Source organism: Erpetoichthys calabaricus, chromosome 7 (genome assembly GCF_900747795.2).
Source record: "Erpetoichthys calabaricus chromosome 7, fErpCal1.3, whole genome shotgun sequence".
NCBI lineage: Eukaryota > Metazoa > Chordata > Cladistia > Polypteriformes > Polypteridae > Erpetoichthys > Erpetoichthys calabaricus.
Genome location: NC_041400.2, coordinates 69838544 through 69859419, shown reverse-complemented (window position 1 = coordinate 69859419; position 20876 = coordinate 69838544). Strand labels below are relative to the sequence as shown.

General features: G+C 38.9%; 1 protein-coding gene across 2 annotated transcripts in view; it reads right to left on the bottom strand.

Annotated features, from left to right (window-relative positions):
- Nucleotides 1–20876, bottom strand: part of gtf2h2 (general transcription factor IIH, polypeptide 2) — a 128566-nt gene that overhangs the window by 34014 nt on the left and 73676 nt on the right. For both annotated transcript variants that reach the window (XR_007935390.1, XM_028804688.2), the window contains exon 10: nt 16510–16597. Coding sequence is in view for 1 of the 2 variants with exons in the window: in XM_028804688.2 (XP_028660521.1) it covers nt 16510–16597 (88 nt within the window). In the remaining variant the exon portion in view is untranslated. The remainder of the gene's footprint in view (nt 1–16509; nt 16598–20876) is intronic.

The following is a 20876-nucleotide window of genomic DNA, read 5'->3' as shown; positions in this document are numbered from 1 at the left end:
TATATAGCAGGAAATAAAATTTCTAATAAAATGTATAATTACAACAAAAGTGTCACTCCAAATAAGCCAAATTGCAGGTAAAGTCTTCTTGGCCTTGCCAGGAGACGATGTGATTCACAATTGTATTTAAAATGGTGTCTGGATAAGTTTTTTTTTCTTTTCTTTAAAAACTCTTTTTCTGCTTCATCCGGTGAACTAAAAATGTAAGCCTTGGCTTTAATATACACTTTTAGTATAGCAGGATAGAAGAGGCTGTGTCTGATTTCGAAAAAACTTGTAATCCCGGCCCACCTTAAATCCCTTCACACCTCTCCGTCAGCGTCTTTTGTGTTATAAATGTGTGACAAGCACAAGCAGCCTGCTATCCCATCCTCCCATCAACACAGAAAGTTCTCTAAACTCAAGTCTGTTTACCTGCATGCAAGTTGCCTAGAGTTGTATAGACTAAATAATATACAGTATCCTTATTTGGAATACATGCATTTCATCTGTGTTCCGTGTCTACAACAATCTACAGTATGTAAACACATCGTTAAAACAGAAACTTTTTTCAGGTATTAGTAATAACTGACAAAATGTAGACATGAAATGTGTGAAGCCTGAAGTCCAAAATATCAAATAAAACACTTTCACAAAAGGTATAAATATAACAAAACAAGTGTGCTTTTATTCAAGAATATAACTGCAGAAAAAGAACTTGTGTTAGGGTGCAACATTAACACGTCTTTAATACGACCACTTTGATGGTGCAATGGATTCATTATTTATAATTCTGCCCTTAAACAAAAACGTTTACCTGCCCCTGGTCTGGCTCAAATAATATATGCTTGACCATATTGTGACGGATGGCTGGGGCCCATGCCTGGCCAGGATGCCCCTTCACCACATCTGCCAGGGGGACAAGGGTGGGAGCCCAGTATCTCCCCCTGGACACTAGATGGCAGCCTCCCTGGGTTGCAGTGGTGACTCAAACTCCCCTAGGGATTCATGGGGGTTGGAGTTCTGTGCAGCTCTGTGGGATTCCACAGGCACCACCAGGGGGTGCTGCTGGCCCCTTTTGGGCACTGGTTTTGCCTTACCAGGAGGTGCAGCCAGAAGTCACCAATCAAGCACCTGGAGCACTTCTGGGTAACCAATAAAAGGGAGCCAGCGACCACCACTCATCAGCCAGAATCGGGAGGAAGAGGACGAGGTTGCCAGGGAGGAGTGGTGGAGGAAGAGAAAGTGCTTTGTGTTATTAGTGTGCTGTGCTTTGGGACTGTGTTGTGTCTGTGGGTACGAGGAAAGCGTAGCCCACAGACGAAGAAAAATAAATATTTATTTTACCCGTGCCTCCCGTGTGAATCTGTGTCGGGTCATGCGCTATATAGCACTCCTCTTACAATATAAAAAAGTAATGTTTGCAGAGCAATGAAGGTAAAGGAAATGGAACATGTTCTTGCAAGCTGAAATGTAGAATGAAAATGAAAATAGCAAAAAGGTTATGAAAACACAACTGCTTTAGCTTTGAAATCTGTGTTCTTTACAAGGGTTGTCCTAAATGAAGATTCTAGTGTGTGTTTATTACCATCAACAACAACAACATTTATTTATATAGCACATTTTCATACAAAAAGTAGCTCAAAGTGCTTTACATAATAAAGAAAAGAAAAATAAAAGATAAAATAAGAAATTAAAATAAGACAACATTAGTTAACATAGAAAAGGAGTAAGGTCTGATGGCCAGGGTGGACAGAAAAAACAAAAAAAAACAACTCCAGAAAGCTGGAGAAAAAAATAAAATCTGTAGGGGTTCCAGGCCACAAGACCGCCCAGTCCCCTCTGGGCATTCTACCTAATATAAATGAAATAGTCCTCTTTGTAGTTCGGGTTCTCACGGAGTCACTTGATGCCGATGGTCATACAGACTTCTGGCTTTTAATCCATCCATCCATCATTGTTGGAACATCATGGTGCTTTGGGTAGATGCGCCACCACCAAAAGGGCACCGCAAAAGGAAACAGATGAGAGAATAGGGGTCTCTCTATGTACATATTCACTGCTTTTATTTCTGAATGTTGCATGCTGCATTCATTTTGGGCATGTTGCACAGCTGTGTGCGCTATGCTTCTTAGGAATATATACGGGTTGGGGGGGGGGACCCAAAAATAATCGGAAATAAATAAATAACCTAACAACAACAAAATTCCGGTTATTTTTGGGTCCCCCCTCGTGTGTATAAATATATATACACACACCTGCGGTGGGTTGGCACCCTGCCCGGGATTGGTTCCTGCCTTGTGCCCTGTGTTGGCTGGGATTGGCTCCAGCAGACCCCCGTGACCCTGTGTTCAGATTCAGCGGGTTGGAAAATGGATGGATGGATGGATATATACACACACACACACACACACACACACACACACACACACACACACACACACACAAAATACATTATTCTGATTGCAATATAGAATAATCTTTAGTAGAAACATGAAGAAAATGAATATTTAACCATGAATTACTAGCATTTTTTCTCACATACTTAGGCAGGATTCTTTTGAAAATGAAGAACTGGCTCTCTAAAAATGACAGTAGGTACTTGGCTGAAACAATTAAAGGGAAACTTAATTATTTAGATTTTTCAAATTTTGAAGGTTTATGGTTGATTTCAAAAAGTACTTTGGAAACACTGAGACTCAAATTTAAAAAGGTTTTTAAAAGCACACAAATCAGATGTATCCATAGTCTTTAATGTGAAAGACATTTCTTTAAGCAATAATTGAAAAACTGAAAGTACCTCTGAGGTAACCAGATCTAATATCATGCAGCATGACTGAAGCAATTTACTTCCACGATATTTAAAAAGATGTTCAGGTTAGTGAGATTGCATTAATCATGAAATTAAAACTAATCAAATAAACCTCAATGTATAATGAGTATTTCAAAAAGTGCCAACACCTAGTAATTAATAATAGAAAAATATATCTGTTAAAACAATATATACAGTACATATATGTAGATAATATAAATATTGCCTTTTAAAACAGTTTATTGGATCACATTTGTGTTTTATTTAGAAACAATTTTTTGATCATGGAGATTATTACAGGTCAAATTCCACCAGAATAAAGTCTATTTCAAAAAATTGATTTACCATTTTATTTGGTCAAAGCTAATTTGCTATACAACTAGTGTTTAAAATAAACCCATTACACAAAAGCCCATTTTATCTGCAAACTTCATTACAACAAAGTCATTTTTCATGAAAAAAAAGCAACACAACACACATATCTCTTCTAGACCCGGCCCAAAAATTGAGAAGGGCCTAGCTGACTCTATTTAAAAAAAATCTGAGTTTATTACACTGTACTTTATTTCTAGGTTCTTTGAGGCACAGTTTGACCCTGCTGAGCACATTGACCACATGGGGGGTTAACTTTTCGCTCACCCTTCAGCAAAAGTGCTTACTGCTGAACTTCCCTCATATTTATGCCACTCAACCAGTTCCCAACGTATTTCATAAATTCACAAATATTTTACTTAAGAACACCTGCACACCATGATCTTTTATTATTTTGCATTTGAAAATTTTGTGCTCACAAATTTGTACATCCAACAGTAATGTGACCTCCACCACAAGAGGTAAATGAAGAAAATGATGATTCTTCTGCTGCTGATGAGGATCCTTCAGTTGCAGATCTGTTTGCATGAAACTGTGTCGAGTGTTTCTCAAGCTCGTGAAGAAAGTGATAGAGGCAATGATAAAATGTTGTTGAGCAAAAATCAACCTTTTCTGAGTACATGTCTGGTTTTCAAGCTGTGAAAAAATGTCTTGCTCTTCTGTTGTTATTGTATACATGCCTCCTTGGGCAGACATGGAGATAGCGGGTGACATCATCCATTCTGATGTTGCTAAACTGCAAATGCAGCACCCCGAAGGCGCTTGTGCTAATCACTGGAGACCATGTGATGCTGGACAAAACATTACAATCCACATACTGGGAGAAGGCAGGTAACACCCGGGGAAATAGGACTATTGACCTACTGTATGCAAATGTTAAAGATGCGTACAGCGCCACCCCGCTGCCTGCACTTGGGAAAGCAGATCCTAACCTAGTTCTGCTTCAGCCTCACTACAAACCAAGAGTGAGGGAGCTACCTACAACCACACACTCATTCAGGAAGTGGTCCCCTGAGGCACAGCAGGCTCTGAGAGACTGCTTTGAATCTACAGACTGGGATATCCTGCAGGTATCATATAGTGAACATTGAGGAGGTTGTTGACTGCACTACTGACTACATCAACTTCTGTATGGACATTGTAGTTCCAGTAAGAACAGTACACTGCTATGCCAACAACAAGCCATGGATTACAAGTGACATCAAGGGCCTTTTGAACCAGAAGGAAAGGGCTTTTAAAGGCGGTGATCAGCATGAGCTCAAGCGCGTGCAGAAGGAACTCCGAGTCCAGCTCAGGGCGGTGAAGGAGCAGTACAGGAGAAAGCTGGAGCAGAACTTGCATAATAACAGCATGAAGGAAGTGTGGGATGGGATGAAGATCACCACTGGCTGCAGCTCGAAGCGGGGTGCGATCATCGAGAGAGATGTGGAGAGAGCAAACCAGATGAACAACTTCTTTAACAGGTTTGACCACCCTAACCCACTCCCACCTCGGAGTACTGCACCCTCCACCCATCCTTCTGCTGACACCAGCATAGGAGAGAGTTTCCCCCCACCCATAATTACAGCAGCCCAGGTAAGCAGAGAGCTGAGGAGACATCGTGCCAGCAAAGCAGTGGGTCTAGATGGAGTATCGCCATGACTGCTGAAGGCCTGTGCTTTGGAGCTGGGGAGTCCTCTACAGCGCATCTTCAACCTGAGCCTGGAACAGGGGAGAGTCCCAAGGCTTTGGAAAACATCTTGCATCACCCCAGTCCCAAAAGTATCACGTCCTAGTGAGCTGAATGACTTCTGGCCTGTCGCTCTGACAAAACATATGATGGAGACCATGGAGCGGCTTCTGCTTCACCACCTGAGGCCACAGGTCTGCCACGCCCTCGACCCTCTGCAGTTCGCATACCAGGAGAAGGTGGGAGTGGAGGATGCCATCATCTACATGCTACACCGATCCCTCTCCCACTTGTACAGAGGCAGTGGTGCTGTAAGAATCATGTTTCTGGACTTCTCTAGCGCCTTCAACACCATCCAACCTCTGCTCCTTAGGGACAACCTGACAGAGATGGGAGTAGATTCATACCTTTGTGGCATGGATCGTGGACTATCTTACAGACAGACCTCAGTATGTGAGTCTCGGGAACTGCAGGTCTGTCAGTAGCGCCGCAGGGGACTGTACTTTCTTCGGTCCTGTTCAGCCTATATACTGTACATCGGACTTCCAATACAACTCTGAGTCCTGCCACGTGCAAACGTTCGCTGATGACATTGCTATCACGGGCTGCATCAGGAGTGGGCAATAGTAGGAGGAATATATGAACCTAATCAAGGACTTTGTTAAATGGTGACTCAAGCCACCTACACCTGACACCAGCAAAACCAAGGAGCTGGTGGTGGATTTTAGGAGACCCAGGCCCCTCCTGGACCCCGTGATCATCAGAGGTGACTGTGTGCAGAGGGTGCAGACCTATAAATACCTGGGAGTGCAGCTGGATGATAAATTGGACTGGACTGCCAATACTGATGCTCTGTGCAAGGGAGGACAGAGCTGACTATACTTCCTTAGAAGGCTGGCGTCCTTCAACATCTACAATAAGATGCTGCAGATGTTCTATTAGTCAGTTGTGGCGAGTGCCCTCTTCTACACAGTGGTGTGCTGGGGAGGCAGCATAAAGAAGAAGGACGCCTCACGCCTGGACAAACTGGTGAGGAAGGCAGGCTATATTGTAGGCATGGAGCTGGACAGTTTGACATCTGTGGCAGAGCGATGGGCACTGAGCAGGTTCCTGTCAATCATGGAGAATCCACTGCATCCACTAAACAGTGTCATCTCCAGACAGAGGAGCAGCTTCAGCGACAGACTGTGGTCAATGTCTTGCTCCACTGAGACTGAGGAGATTGTTCCTCCCCCACACTATGCGACTCTTCAATTACACCCGGGGGTTGTGGGGGGGGGGGGGGGGGGGGGGGGTAGGTAAACGTTAACGTTATACAGTTATTGTCTGTTTTACCTGTATTTTTTATCACTCTTTAATTTAATATTGTTTCTTTATCAGTATTGGGCTGCTGGAGTATGTGAATTTCCCCTTGGGATTAATACAGTATCTATCTATCTATCTATCTATCTTCTGCTGCTGATAGGTTTTATTATTTACTGAAACAACATGAGGGCCTTTTCTTGATATCTAACACAAAAAACATTGTACAGGCTAAAATGACCATTTTTTTTTTCAAAGAAAGAAAGAACTTTTTTTCTACCCCATACATTGTTTTTCAATTCAATTACAACAAAATGCCCATTAAAACAAATTTTTGTTTAGTCCAGAGCACTTTGTTCTAAAAGAATATGATCTGTATTATTACTGAATAAAGCAACCAAATCATCACACAACTATACTACCACCAACATGTTATTAAACGAAGAAGTACAAAACAAAAATATGTTTGAATTGGTGCTTAATATTAATAGATTTTTCTGGCCCTTTATATTTTCTTGTAAGTTGACCAAAGTGGTATTAACCGTTTTCCTCAGAAACATGCCAAGAAATGCTTAATGAAATGGTCACTTGCAGTTACGAATTGTGAAAGTCAGTAAATGTGTGAAAATAAACTGTATAAAGCAAGTCATTGTTTTATATTCTTGTCCATGGTATCTGTGAAAAAAGGCCTTTCACCGCAGGGTGTGCCATTTAGCTAGGATATGCCCCAAATATTTAAAAAAAATAGAAGTGCACTATAATCAGGAACTCTAAAAAGTCTTTTGATTGTGTGCACCATTAAATTATGATATACAAATTAAATCCTTATCTGTTTAAGCATTTTTAAAATTTATTACCAGCTGGGTTGGGAATGAACTGCAAATAGCACATTAGTCATAAATTAAACATAGGTTAGGTTATAATACCACCTTGATTTCTAATATTGTAGTAAGTGTTCTAGCACCAGGGCTGGCCAATCCATATAGGAGAAGTAAGTGATTATCTAAAGTGGCACTTCAGCAAGGATGACCAAATGCAGCAAGTAGTCCTTGAAGTGGGATGAGATTGATCCCCATTCTGTGTACCACACAAAGGACCTCTTGAAATGTACTACTTTAAACTATTATGCGAGATGTGACATGATGCACAAATGAAAAATTCAACACCTGACTGGGACTCTGATCAATGCTGGATCTAATCCGTTGTTTTTTTGAGCAGATATGAATAACACATTAGCTGGTACTTAATTAAGACTCACTTCTTCCATCCAACTTAGAATTTCAAGTGGCACAAAGCACCACTACATACAGTATGTATACTCCCCCGAGAAGTATTGAGCGCCCATGACACGAGAGTGATGGAGGGACGGTCAACTATATCGAGTGCTATGAAGCACCCCATGCACAACCGAAGAGCTTTAAGTTTCAGGAGCAACAGGGACACTTCCAAAGTACTGTGAGGAAGTGGCACAATAACATCTGTGTAGCACATAGGAAAACAGTGATTGGCCACAAACATGTGCCGCTTAGAGGGAACATAGGCTCTGACACTCAGTTGCCACCAATTTGTTATCAACCTTTGGCACAGCAAGACATACATTCATTACTCACTGTGTTTTTTGCTTATTCTCTGTATACACTAAGCTTTTAATCAAAACTGATACTGTTTAACAGTTGATACAGGTATTCATTTGATGCTACTGTGCACAAACTTTGTTTCATACACAAAAAATGTAAAAATATTGTATAAAATTACTTTCAACCTATGTGTAAATGGTGTATATCAAGGGTTCTCAATCTCAGTCTTGGGGACCCACTGTGGCTGCAGATTTTTGTTCCAACCAGTTTGTTTTTAATTGGACTCCTGGGATAATTAAGTGAACTGTTATTTCCCAGATTCCGTGTTTTGGGAATACAGAAATTAGGAAACTAAGTTTGGAATTTAAAAAAAAATAAAATGTACTAAGCAGTTATATGGGAATAATGTATTTTTTAACAATATTTTCATCTTGTTTTTCATTCTACTTTTCCAGATGTTCTATTTGTTTAATTAATCCATTATTTACTAATTAGTGGGTCTGACGCTAAAGCAGTTGCTGCCTTTCACTATTCAGTGTTGTTTACCTGGGTGTCTGCTCTGCTCAATTTTAATTATCATTATTAAGAATCAATGAAGGAAGCAAACTGCACAGAGAAAGGCAAAATGTAATGAAATAAGAAGAGAGTTAAGCATTTAAATCTATACCAAAAAAACAAATATTTCTAAATGTCTTATAAATGTAAAAATCATGCTGCTGTGCTTTTCTGAATGTAGAAAAAGAAGGAAAAAAATACCAACAAATTAAATGAGATCAGTGTTATCAGTTGTTGTCACTGATTATGAATCTGGCTGGAACAAAAACCTGCAGCCACAGTGGGTCCTGGGGCGAAGTTTGAGAACCACTGGTGTATATGAAATTTCATGCTTAGACTTGGGTCCCATTTCCAAGATATATCATTATGTACATGGAAATATTAAAAAAATCCAAAAATGTCCAGAATCCCAAATACATCTGGTCCCAGGCATTTTGGATTAGGGGATGCTCAACCTGTATCCACATATTTGCTAATATTTCTTTAGGCATGAGAAATTCTCTTACTCATATTTTCATACTGTATGCTTACGTAACTAAGGCAGAACCCCTGATCAAGTCAAAGTATTTGTTGTTATAGAATTTTGTTATGATCTACTTTTTATGAGTTTACCTACTTTTATAAGTAATAGTTAAAACCTGTTAGAATCTTATGAGGCACCATAACGACTGAATCCATCTATCTTTAAAACATAAAATGAGCATTCTAAAGGCAGGAGTTAAATTGTATATGTGGAATGCAAATTAGAATGCCAGCAATGATTTAGTGTTTGCAACATGTACCAGTTTCAATATAACATGTTTGCCGCTATTCAGCCTTATATGGTGCTTATAGTACACATACTACAAAGTATATTTTATTAAGTGTATGTGCAGCCATTAATTAATAGCAAGTGAGAGCATACATTAGTAATACACATAAATGTGTGTTTGTATATTTATATACAGGATGGGCCATAAGCTTCCATATATACTGTACGGCTTTTAACATTTTATTTTTTATATTTCAGATACCCTAAAAAATGCGTTTGAATGAGTGGCCTCCCAGATCCCCAGATCTCACTCCACTTAATTTTTATCTTTGGGGCATTTGAAGGCCAGGGTGTATCAGGAAAAGAAACTTCAAAAAGAATCTCAACACGTGTACAGGAACATCGCAACGCCGTCAGAAGAAAGGACGCACTATCATTGATCTATGCACATACTAAATCAACAGGACATACATTCAACTGGGACAATGTAAAAGTAAAATTTAAGGCCAGTACTAAAAGTGCCAGAGAGTTGGCCGAGTCTTGGCTATCAAATGAAAACGCCATCAACAGACACTTGGACATAAATCCAGCATATGCTAACTTAAGAAGAATATGTACAAAATAAATAAACTATACAAACCCCACCCCCTCTTGATCATACTGACTTAGTCACCTCCCCCCCCCCCCCCCCTCCCTTAATGTGTTGCTATATATTGCCTTTGATTCTTGTAAGTCTAAGCATTATCCTCTGAAGACGACCCCTGGTAGGGGTTGAAAGCTCAGGAATAAAAACTACTTTATGATACGTGATTCATTTTTTCTCCCTTTGTGGATCTCCAGCTGCAAATAGATTATATATATATATATATATATATATATATATATATATATATATATATATATATATGGTGTTGTTGCTTTGGTGGAGGGTTATATATATATATATAATTACTGTACATTTTTTTCTTCTTATTGCTCATTTAATATAATTACCTATTTTTACATATCTGTTTTTTGCGTGCTTGTTTAACCCGTCGATTGTGGGGAAAATTTTCATTTGTTAGAGGTACGGCTTGTTATTTAGATTCAGCTCAGTAATTTATCCAGGCCACAGGGCTTGGAAGTGTAGCTGCCAGCAGGGTAAGGGGTTGGCCGTTACAGTGTAATAGGATTTTGTTCTGTTTTGCTTTGAAATTAACACGCAAAAACTTTTTAAACTTACACTTTTACTGTAAAACTTAAGTAAAAACAATTTTTATCAATATAGCATTGACTTGTGATTCTGTGTTTAGACTTTCATCATGACACCACGTATAACTGCATGTGATTGAATTTCGTTTCTTTCTCTGTTAAATAAAATTACTTTTTCGAATGTTTAGCTCTGAGATTTGTAAATTGTCTTTGCAAAAGCTATTCTAACGGGAAACTGTTAACGTATTAATGCAAATGGCATATCAACATCTCCTTTGTTGTCTAATGTTATTCCCTAAAGAGTTACTACATTACCTTTCTTGGATACATCCTTCTTTCTACAGTAATTCGTTCAGAGGAAGACCAGAAGTTGTTAACGGTTGTAGATATTCTTCGGAATATTGTAAGTTGACATTTTCAACTTCTGCGCGATCACCACCAGCTGTTTCAGGATAGTCTATTGATACGCATTATCGCAGATTGAGGCCCTTATCGTCCTTTTGAACCCTCTGACTCGACTCCAAACACCAGGTAAAAGTCCAAATATTACTTTTATTTAGACAATACAGTGCACAATGCACCCTCCACTCCACAATACTCATAAACTAATCAATAAACACACTATAATCAATAATCAATCCTCCACACTCCCAGACACTTCGCCACCCTTCCTCCCAGCTCAGCTCAGTGTACTGGTTTCCCAGAGTCCTTTATATAGTCCTGACCCGGAAGTGTTTCTCCCTTCTGTCCATGTGATCATGAACACTTCCGGGTCGGATAAAAAGCTCCTTTCTTCAACCCAGAAGCACGTCGTTTCCTCTTGTCATGTGATCATGACGCACCTCCAGGTTATAGGGTAAATAAGAGTCCGGCAGCCTCCCCACAGCGACTCCTGGTGGTCCCCATGGTATCCAGCAGGGCTGTGCATATAAACTACAAAGTCCATGAGGCCCTGCTGGAATTCAGGGAACGTCCACGCTGTTGGGAGAGCTCCACCTGGCGGCCTGGGGGTGATGGCAGGAATATTTAGCTGGCCTCACACCACAGCATTTAACCAATTTGCAGTGTAACCAATTGTCATTTTTGCCGTTAATTTGCTTGACTTCGTTTCTCGGTGCTAGGATTGCCCGTGTACTCATTTGTACTGTTGATAACCCTTTGTGATGAAATGTCTCGTCAGAACAAGAACTGTGTCTTTCAAAAGCATTCACACGAATGAGAGGTGAGAGTACCGTGTGCATGGTTTTCTATGGTTGAGAGGAGGGTGTGACTTGAAAACATCTCATGGCCAAAGTCTCGACTCGTGGGACTTGAAAAAAATCTTCCAAAAAGTCTCGCTGCAGGATTTTTTTATTACAATAGAGAAATATAATGTATCAGTCAGTATGCATCTTTAGAAATATAATTCTGAGCTAAAATTTTTTTTTTTTAAACAAGACTGTTTAATATCTTACCCAGGTTTATTCTACCTGGACTGTGCTATTATAAACATATAAGGGATTTTAACTGCTGATATCACAGTTTAACCTTTTGTTTTCCTCTGCTTGCGTGAGGGGTTTGCCCTGTCAGAGGAGTGGAACACTGATGTTTGACTGAGGTAAGAATGGGGGAGGGCTGAGGGGAAATCTGAATAGAAAGGAAAGGGAGCAAGTTAATATGTTTCTTTAATCTCAACAATTTTCAAAGTTAGCTCCATTACCATTAACAACATTTATAAAAGCTACAGTAAATAAAATTATTCCAAGGATTAATTAACATTTTTCTAAAGAAAAACATTGACTTTCTACAATGTGCATGTAATAAACATATTTTTAGCCTTGAATAAGCCTCAAACCTTCTGTGTCAGTATTATGTAATATACTCACCTGTAAAAGCTGACTTACTAGGCTTTGGATGCAGAAAGTGGTTTTAATAGAGTCAAATGGGATTATTTTACTACACTGTCCAAACTCCAGTTTGTCCTCAACATACCCACATAGATTAAATTACTTTGCACTAGTCCAGAAGCCTCAGTCTGTACTAATAACACAAACTCAGCAAGGGTACCCATTTTCACCAATTTTTTTCTGATAGTCATTGGTTATTAATCTCTGTAAGAAACAAGATATACAGGGGATTGACAGTGAAAGACTCAAACAGAAAATATCACTATATGCAGATGATACAGTGGATCCTCGGTTAACATTCCGCGACTTTGTTCACTAACCAAAGCAATTTTTCCCATTGAAATTAATGTGAATACAATGAATCCATTCCAGCCTCAGAAATTTGCAATTTTTTTTTTTTTATAAGGGTTTTTCTGCGATGAAAAATATAGAAAAAAATGTATATATCATTAGTACAAACAAATAAACAAAATTAAATAAAACAGCACTGTATTTACCTTGGTTGTTGCAGTTGGTGGAATAGGTGGATGGTGGAGGAGGAGGAGGAGAAGGAAGCTACTGTTTTGAAGGGGAATCCCCCCATAAAAACATCAGGTAACACTGATTTGGGGTTTTTTTCACATCGCGATTCCTTTTCTTTTGGCACAAGAAAGCGATCTAATAAGATTTGTCTTTTTCTTTGCTGCAGAATTTTTCTAATATGAGATACTGCATTGTCATTCATTATGTTAATTGCCCTATTAGCCACAACTTTGTTAGGGTGGTGCTTCTCAATAAATTCCTGCACATCATTCCACTTATTGCAAATTTCCTTTATCTGAGCACTGGTGATTTCCTCCCTAACCTCCTCTTCCTCGGACGAATGCTCTTCCTGTAAGGCTTTCTTCACCTGTTCTTCCTGCAAGGCAACCAGCTCTTCTGTGGTTAGTTCATCTCGATGACCCTCCATCAACTCCTCCACATCAGCACCACTGACCTCTAATCCCATACTCTTGCAAATGGACACGATTTCATTCGCTACTTCGGCAGAGCTCTCTGCTTCAAATCCCTCGAAGTCTCGGACACAACTTGGCTAAAGTTTCCTCCAGGCAGACTGCAATGTGCGGGAAAAGACCTCACTCCAGGCTTTGTCAATGAGGTTGACGCAGTGGAGGATGTTAAAGTGCTCCTTCCAAAAAACTGGAAGGGTCAAATCAGTGTCATTAGTGACTTGGAAACATCTGGAAAACAGTGCCTTGGTGTATAGCTTCTTGAAATTGGAAATGACCTGCTGATTCATCGGTTGCTGTAATGGAGTAGTATTGGGTAGAAGATATTTGACATTGATGAAGTCACACTCGATATCCAGGTCTTCCCCCAAACCTGGTGGATGCGCAGGAGCATTAAGACGAAGATCCTTTTCCTGAAGATCATTTTTGACAGTTGGGGCAAACAGTTCTGTCAGGCAATCCATAAATAAGGTCCGAGTTACCCATGCCTTGTTATTTGCCCTCCATTGTACAGGCAGTTTAGACTTTATCACATTATTGTGCTTAAAGACGCAGGGATTTTCAGTGTGGTAGACTAAAAGTGGCTTGACCTTAAAGTCACCACTTGCATTAGTGCAAAATAAAAGTGTAAGCCTGTCTTTTATAGGCTTATGTCCGGGTAGTGCCTTCTCCTCTTGGGCATTTTTTTCCAGAATGCCCCTATGTCGTCACAATTAAACACTTGATGCAAGACGTAGCCTTCACTTTCAACAAACTCCGTGAATTCATCCACAAATGCTTTTGCTGCTGTTTCATTTGAACTTGCAGCTTCCCCGTGCCTTATAACACTATGAATTCCACTTCGCCGGCAAAAATTATAAAACCACCCTCAACTCGCTTTAAAGTCTCGCTCATCGACACTTGCACTGGGTGTTTTGGTCAACAAACCACTGTGTAACTGCTTAGCCTTTTCACAAATTATTGATTCACTAACACTATCTCCAGCCAGCTTCTTTTCATTTATCAAAATTAACAGCAGTTTTGCCACTTCATCTAGCATTTTAGACCTTTGTTTCGTTAATACAGTCACTCCTTTAGCCACTTCAGCTGTCTTAAATGCCTCTTTGTTCTTTAGAATTATAGAGACAGTCGATTTCGCCATGTTATATTCCTTTGCGATGTTGGAAACACGAATGCCATTCTTGCGTTTTGCTATATTTCTTTCTATACTGCCACACTAACATGTTTCCTACTGCCACTATCACTTTTCTCTTTTTTAAGTGCCATAATGAGTAAATATGTAAATAAAAAATAATATTGAAACTGAAAAAATAACAAAAAAGTAATGTTAGTGAACACAAAACTCAGAACGCACAAAAACCGGTCTGTGCTTATGTTCGTTATCCAAATTTCGGTCGTTAACCAAGACAAAAATTATTCAAAATAAAAGTTTGCTAACCAATTTGTTCATTAAGTAGGGCGTTTGTTAACTGAGGTTCCACTGTATAGTGCTTTATACGTACATCAGACTATATTTAAGTCTTAAATGTGTTAGGTGAATTTCATAAGATCTCTGAATTGAAAATTAATTTGAGTAAGTGCTTTTTTTCTGTGAATTATCCAGAACATCATTCTACAGATTAGATACCTATTTATTCATAATATGAAAACAGTTTAAATATCTGGTGATAACCATCTCAAGTAAATATAAAAATCTTTTTCAATACAATTTTAGAAGTATTACGAGGAAAAAAAAAAAATCAAACAGGATGTCAAAATGACTATCCTCCCTAAACTTCTAGAAGTTTTCATGACTATCCTTATATATACCAACAAAAAATCATTTTTTTATTCATCTAGAATTCAACACGGCCACACATCCAAAAAGTGACTCAACAAAGAACTAAAGCAAAAGATGTCATGGCACCACCTAATTTTCAAATTGCTACTTGTCAGCAAATAAAATCTTGGAAATGAGTACAAACTGATGAATTTACACCAGCCAGACTGGCAATGAAAAACAAATCAGGTCCTAAATCTACTTTGTATGCCTTGGTCTGTGCTTCAATCAATACTAGTTATTATCCATTTAACAGCAAATTGGTTATCCACCAATTGCATAAAATATGGTAACAATCCAGGAAACATTTCAAGGCAAAGGAGTTCTTATAGGGGTGAGCCAAAATGAAGTACCACGTTTCTCAAAGTCATTGTGCGAAGTAGAGGCTGCTGAGTTGGTTGGGGTGGGAGTCCTTTGACAGGCGATCTGTTGTAGTTTTCAGTCTGCAACATTCCTTTGTCCGGTGCGCACAGTGCTTTTGCTGTCAAAGCATTCTTCAAAAACAACAAATCCATTATCACTATGCAACTCGCCTTCCAAACGCACTTCAACATTCCTCCGAACAGTGACATCCCAAAGCAGAAAACAATTATTCAGTGGGTGGAACAGACAGACGAGTACAACACTGAACAGAAAACCTCTAGGCCGTCCTCGGACTGAACGAACGGCTGAAAACATCCAAACTGTAAGGGCATCAATTTTGCAGTCTCCTAGTCGTTTAGCGCGCAAACGTGCTTATCCCTTATGCATTTCCAACATGTCTTTGAGGAGGATTTTGCATGAGGACCTTAATTTCCATCTATACAAAATGATAGTAGTGCAGGAACTCACTGAGGGAGACAAAGAGCCGCAGACAGTTGTGTGCGAACATTCTGCAAACCGTTCATCGAGATGCCATCATCATGTGCAGTGACAAGGCACATTTCCATTTGAATGGCTGAATAAATAAGCAAAACATTCGCTATTGGGCGAAAGTATTTTGAAACTGTCCTATTTTGTTTAAAATTTTGCTTAAATCAACAGTGCATGTGTTATAGTCTACAGAAAATGTGAGTAGCAGAAAATGAAAACAGAGTGTGAAAAATATGAACATAAATAATGGATACATGCAAAATACAGGGTTTTTAAGCAAGATTTATGGGTGGAACGTTCAGAGCTGACAACAATGGTGAACTGAAAAACTGATCCAAATAGAAAATCTGACAAATTGCCATACTATTTTTTCGCAATTTTTCCCAAATTTTTCTTTTTCTTTAAATCTGATTTAAATGGGTTTTGGCAGCAAGGTGATTTTTAATTAGAATAAGTGTCACGGATAAATATTGGGTTTTACTTCCTTATATTGTTACATGTAAATAAAAAAAAAAAAACTAGAACTTTCAAAGACATTAAAGAGAATTATAAATGGAATAATTTGTTTATGATTAGCAACACTGCAGAGAAGACCAAAGCAATTCAACCCCTCTCAAAAAAAGAAAAGAAAAAATACTCATATAGCTCATTGATTTACAAGAAAGTGTCAAATACTGTAATCTCTAAAAGCTTATATGCCTAAAGTAAAACAGCTACAACAAAACAGTGATACTGAAACAATTTTAAACTCATACCTCCAGTCTCACGTGCAAGAACAGTACAGACTCTCACTTCGGCTGAAAGACCAATTATTGATACACGTATTTTTGTTGATTTCAAAGTCTACAGGAAAAAAAAAACAAGGTACACCACAGAAAAGATTACACATTTCGATCTGTTTGCATTATTAAGAACACTATAAGAGTACTTGGAATTACCAAAGCATTTAGATTTCACAGTAGAAAAGTATTCTTTCCAGTGATGCAAACAAGTATTCTTTCATAATTTATTTCATTGTCAATTTATGCTTTAATAAGTGCAAACACATAGAATGGTGAGAAAATACTGCACAGCAGATATACATTCTGCACTACAGAACAAGTATTCCACCTCAAGCTAAGCATGTTTGGGCCTGATCAATACTTGGATAGGAGAACATTGAGGGAAACCTTGGGTTGCTGTTGGAAGAGGTGTTGGTGAGCCCTGTGGACTGTTTGTGGACCTCAATGCCTCAGTGCCTAGATGGGGACACTATGCTGTATTTCAGTTGTAAAATCATGGTCCTGACTCTCTTTGGTCAAAAAAGATTCATGGGCATCTTTCCAAAAGAGCAAGGCGTTTCCCGATATCCTGGCTAAACTGCCCACAATGGCCTAGTCAATTGCTCCACCTCAAAGTGCTCCTCTCATACATATTATGTTAGATATATATATATATATATATATATATATATATATATATATATATATATATATACCTCTCAATAGAAAGTCTCTGCAGCTGCCCCACTTTGTAAGGTCATTTTTTGTCAGCTTTCACCTATATACAAGTCCGTTTCTAAGACTTCTGACACAATGAGGTTTGACAGATTGGTTTAACTGAATTAATGGGGATGTCAGATTACAAGATGTGTGATCACAGGAGATGAAATCAGCAACTGAACATTTCTGGAAATGTCACGTAATATGGTGGGGGCTTAAGTTAATATATTTCTGTAGTGAAGTTTGACTTTGTGTTGAATGAGCTGTTGCTCACGGGGTACAGAATGAGGCATGTTAAAAGCATTGTGAGGGAGCGTCAGTTACAGCACTACAGCCACGTGGTGTGATTACCCGAGGGTCTTCCGGCTTGCATGATCCTCATTGTTGAGGCCCCAAGAAGCTGGACCAAGCTAAGGGGATGCCCATGTAACACCTGGCTGCGGCAGACAGATGGTAATTTCTGTAGGGAAGGACTGGACCGTGTGTCTGCCTGGGGCATTGCCAACCAGGATCCCTAGCTGTTTTGTTGTATGGTGAGTGCAGCAATGTTCTGTACTAATGCATGCTCCCCAACCTGACCGGACGGAGGGTATTAGAAATAAACTTGATCTCTTAGATATAAAAGTCAAGGCGGAAGTAAAGAATTTATGGGTAATCACGGACTTTGAAATAAACTTTAAATTGCATATTAACCACATTACTATGACTGCATCTTTTCACTTAAGGAATATAGCAATAAAACTTTACAAGATGCTGAAAAAATCAGTTCACGCTTTTGTTTTTTGTTGACTAGATTACTATATTGCACTCCTAACAGGACAACCTAAGAAAAACATCAATCGGTTGCATATAATGCAGAATGAAGCAGTCAGAATCTTTTAGTGTCATTACTTTAGAATTAACTTTAAAATACTACCAATATTAAAGCCTTAAATGATCTTGCTCCATCCTATGTTTTGGAATGCCTGTCCCCCTACACTCCCAAGTCATAACCTTAGATCTGATCTGGTCTGATTATAATTCCAAGGGCCAAGCTTAAAAAAAGTGGTGACGCAGCCTTTTGTTGTTATGCATCAAAACCTGGAATACTTTACGAATAGAAATTTGCCACGTTAATACTGTGGAACATTTTAAAACACTGCTAAAACCCCGTTATTTTAATTTGGTTTTTTTTGTGGCTACATTTTAGTTGTTCTCCTAATACACGATATAGGCACATAATTCTCATATTTTTCAGGAATCTGCAATCTTTACTAATCTCTACTTTTCTCTGCTACCTTTTCTGATTCTTCTGTGGTGGCAATGATCAAGGCACTATGAAGGCACCTGTGTAGATGGAATGTAGGCGGGTGCCTTAACTGTTCACGAGACAGACTTCATCGAATACGGTCATATAAAACCTGCAAACAAAGAGGAATGAATTAAATACAATTATGTTAGATTTTTTTTTCCTTCCAGCCTAAATGGAGTTTTGTTTTTTTTGTTTTTTTTTCTGTCCTCCTGGTCATCTGACCTTATTACTGGATTAATCTTACATAATGACATTTTATATAAGTATGCTACTCTTCTACTTGATCAGCTTTTAAAGATCATTTAGATTTATCTGCTTTTTTTCTTTGTTATTCTTTAATATTATTGCATAATCTTATTTGTTTTTATGTTCTGTAACTTTCTCTGACATCTTGTAAATCACTTTGAGCTACATCGTTTGTATGAAAAACTGCTATATAAATGTTATTGCTGTTGCGTTATTATTATTCTGTCAGCACCAAGTGTAACATAAGAAGCACATATACTGGGTCCTCTGCTTGGCTCAATCACACAGCCAAGCATAAACCAGTGTGCTGTGTGCAATCCGGTAACAGAATCCTATAAATAAAGCATCAGATTCACTAAAAATATTTATAAAACACAAAAAAAATGATCACAGTTTTTATGCTTATTTTTAGATTCACGGTAGCCGGTGATGACGTTTAACTCTTTTTTTGCGAAGTTTAATGACGTTCGGGCATTTAGACAAAGGACAACTCCTGAAGATTACTTGTGCTTGTATTTGTGCATTTTTGACTGAAATCTTGCAGTGCCCGCAAGGTCCCCCTCATGAACAGGCCCGTCTTAAGTTTGCAAGTGAACATCCGGGCCTGTATATGTGCCTTCTTGAGCAGGGGGGCGTTGCAGGTGCTACAAGATTTCAATCCATTACAGTGTAGTGTGTTACTAATGGTGTTCTTGATAACTATGGTCCCAACTGCCTTCAGATCATTAAACTCCTCCCATGTAGTTTTGGGCTGATCCCTCATTTTTCTCATGATCATCCTCACACCATGAAGCAAGATCTTGCATGGAGCTCAAGACCATGGGCGATTGATAGTCATTTTATATTTCTTCCATTTCTGAATAATTGCACCAACAGTTGTCACCTTCTCACCAAGCTTCTTGCTGATGGTCTTGTAGCCCATTCCAGGCTTGTGCAGGTCTACAATATTGTCGCGGTCATCTTTTGACATCTCTTCATCTTGCCCATGGTAGTGGAGAGGTTGGAATGGAAGAAATTGATTCTGTGGGCAATTGTGCTTTATATACATAAATTGAGATTAGGAGTATCTATAATTGACTGACTGATTGATTGATTAATTGATAGTAATCTGTGTGCCTCATGGGCACACAACCAATCTGTGGGAGACCGAAATTCTGGCTGAGTTATAGGGGATCAAATATTTATTTCTCTCAATGACATGCAACTTATTTTATAACTTTTATGAAATGTGTTTTCCTGTATTTTTGGTTGATATTCTGTCTCTCTCCATTAAAATGAAACTACCCTAAAAATTAGACTGTTCATGTCTTTGTAAGTCAGCAAACTTACAGATTCAGGAGGGAATCAAATACTCATTTCCCCCACTGTATCTCTTTGCACCCACAAACAACGCTACAGATGAAACAAATATAATTTAAAAATAAATAAAAAGGTTGAGATATTTTTTGTGCAATTACATACAAATAAACTATATAGCATATGGATATTTACAAAAGCAACTGAAGATATGACATTCCATCACACCAACTATATTTTACAGTCTCAATACCACCTGGGTTTATAATCCATTATAGAATCTTAAGCTTATTCCAAATACAGACTCCAAAGGACACACGTTTATAGCTCATCAGCTTGATCCTACCTCACGGAAAATGCTTTCACTTGCGTTTGGCTCCAGCAATTGTTCCAAGCCCTTCCTCCAAATGAAAGTAATCCTCCGCAAAACAAGTCTGATAGTGTTGGAAATCTTAATACATAATTCGCCTGCCTCCTCACTCACGTCCGTCCGAAGCCGAATGCGCAGTCGCCTTCTGCACACGTCCGAAGCCGAATGCGCAGTCGCCTGAAAAACCTTACAAGACCGACATCCAACCCCAACATCGCGCGCGGCAGGCGGCGGATTTCCGGCCGCAAAAATTCAAAGAGAAAGGCGACTTCGATTAAAGCTCTACAGGCCTGAAAGGCGATTTCGACTACAGCTTGAGGCCTAATTACGCATTCTGATTCAATTACGCATTCATTCAATACAGCTATATCAGGTTTGTGGTGCTTATACTTATTACTATTCCATATTGTACTGGAACATTCATCATTCAATATTATA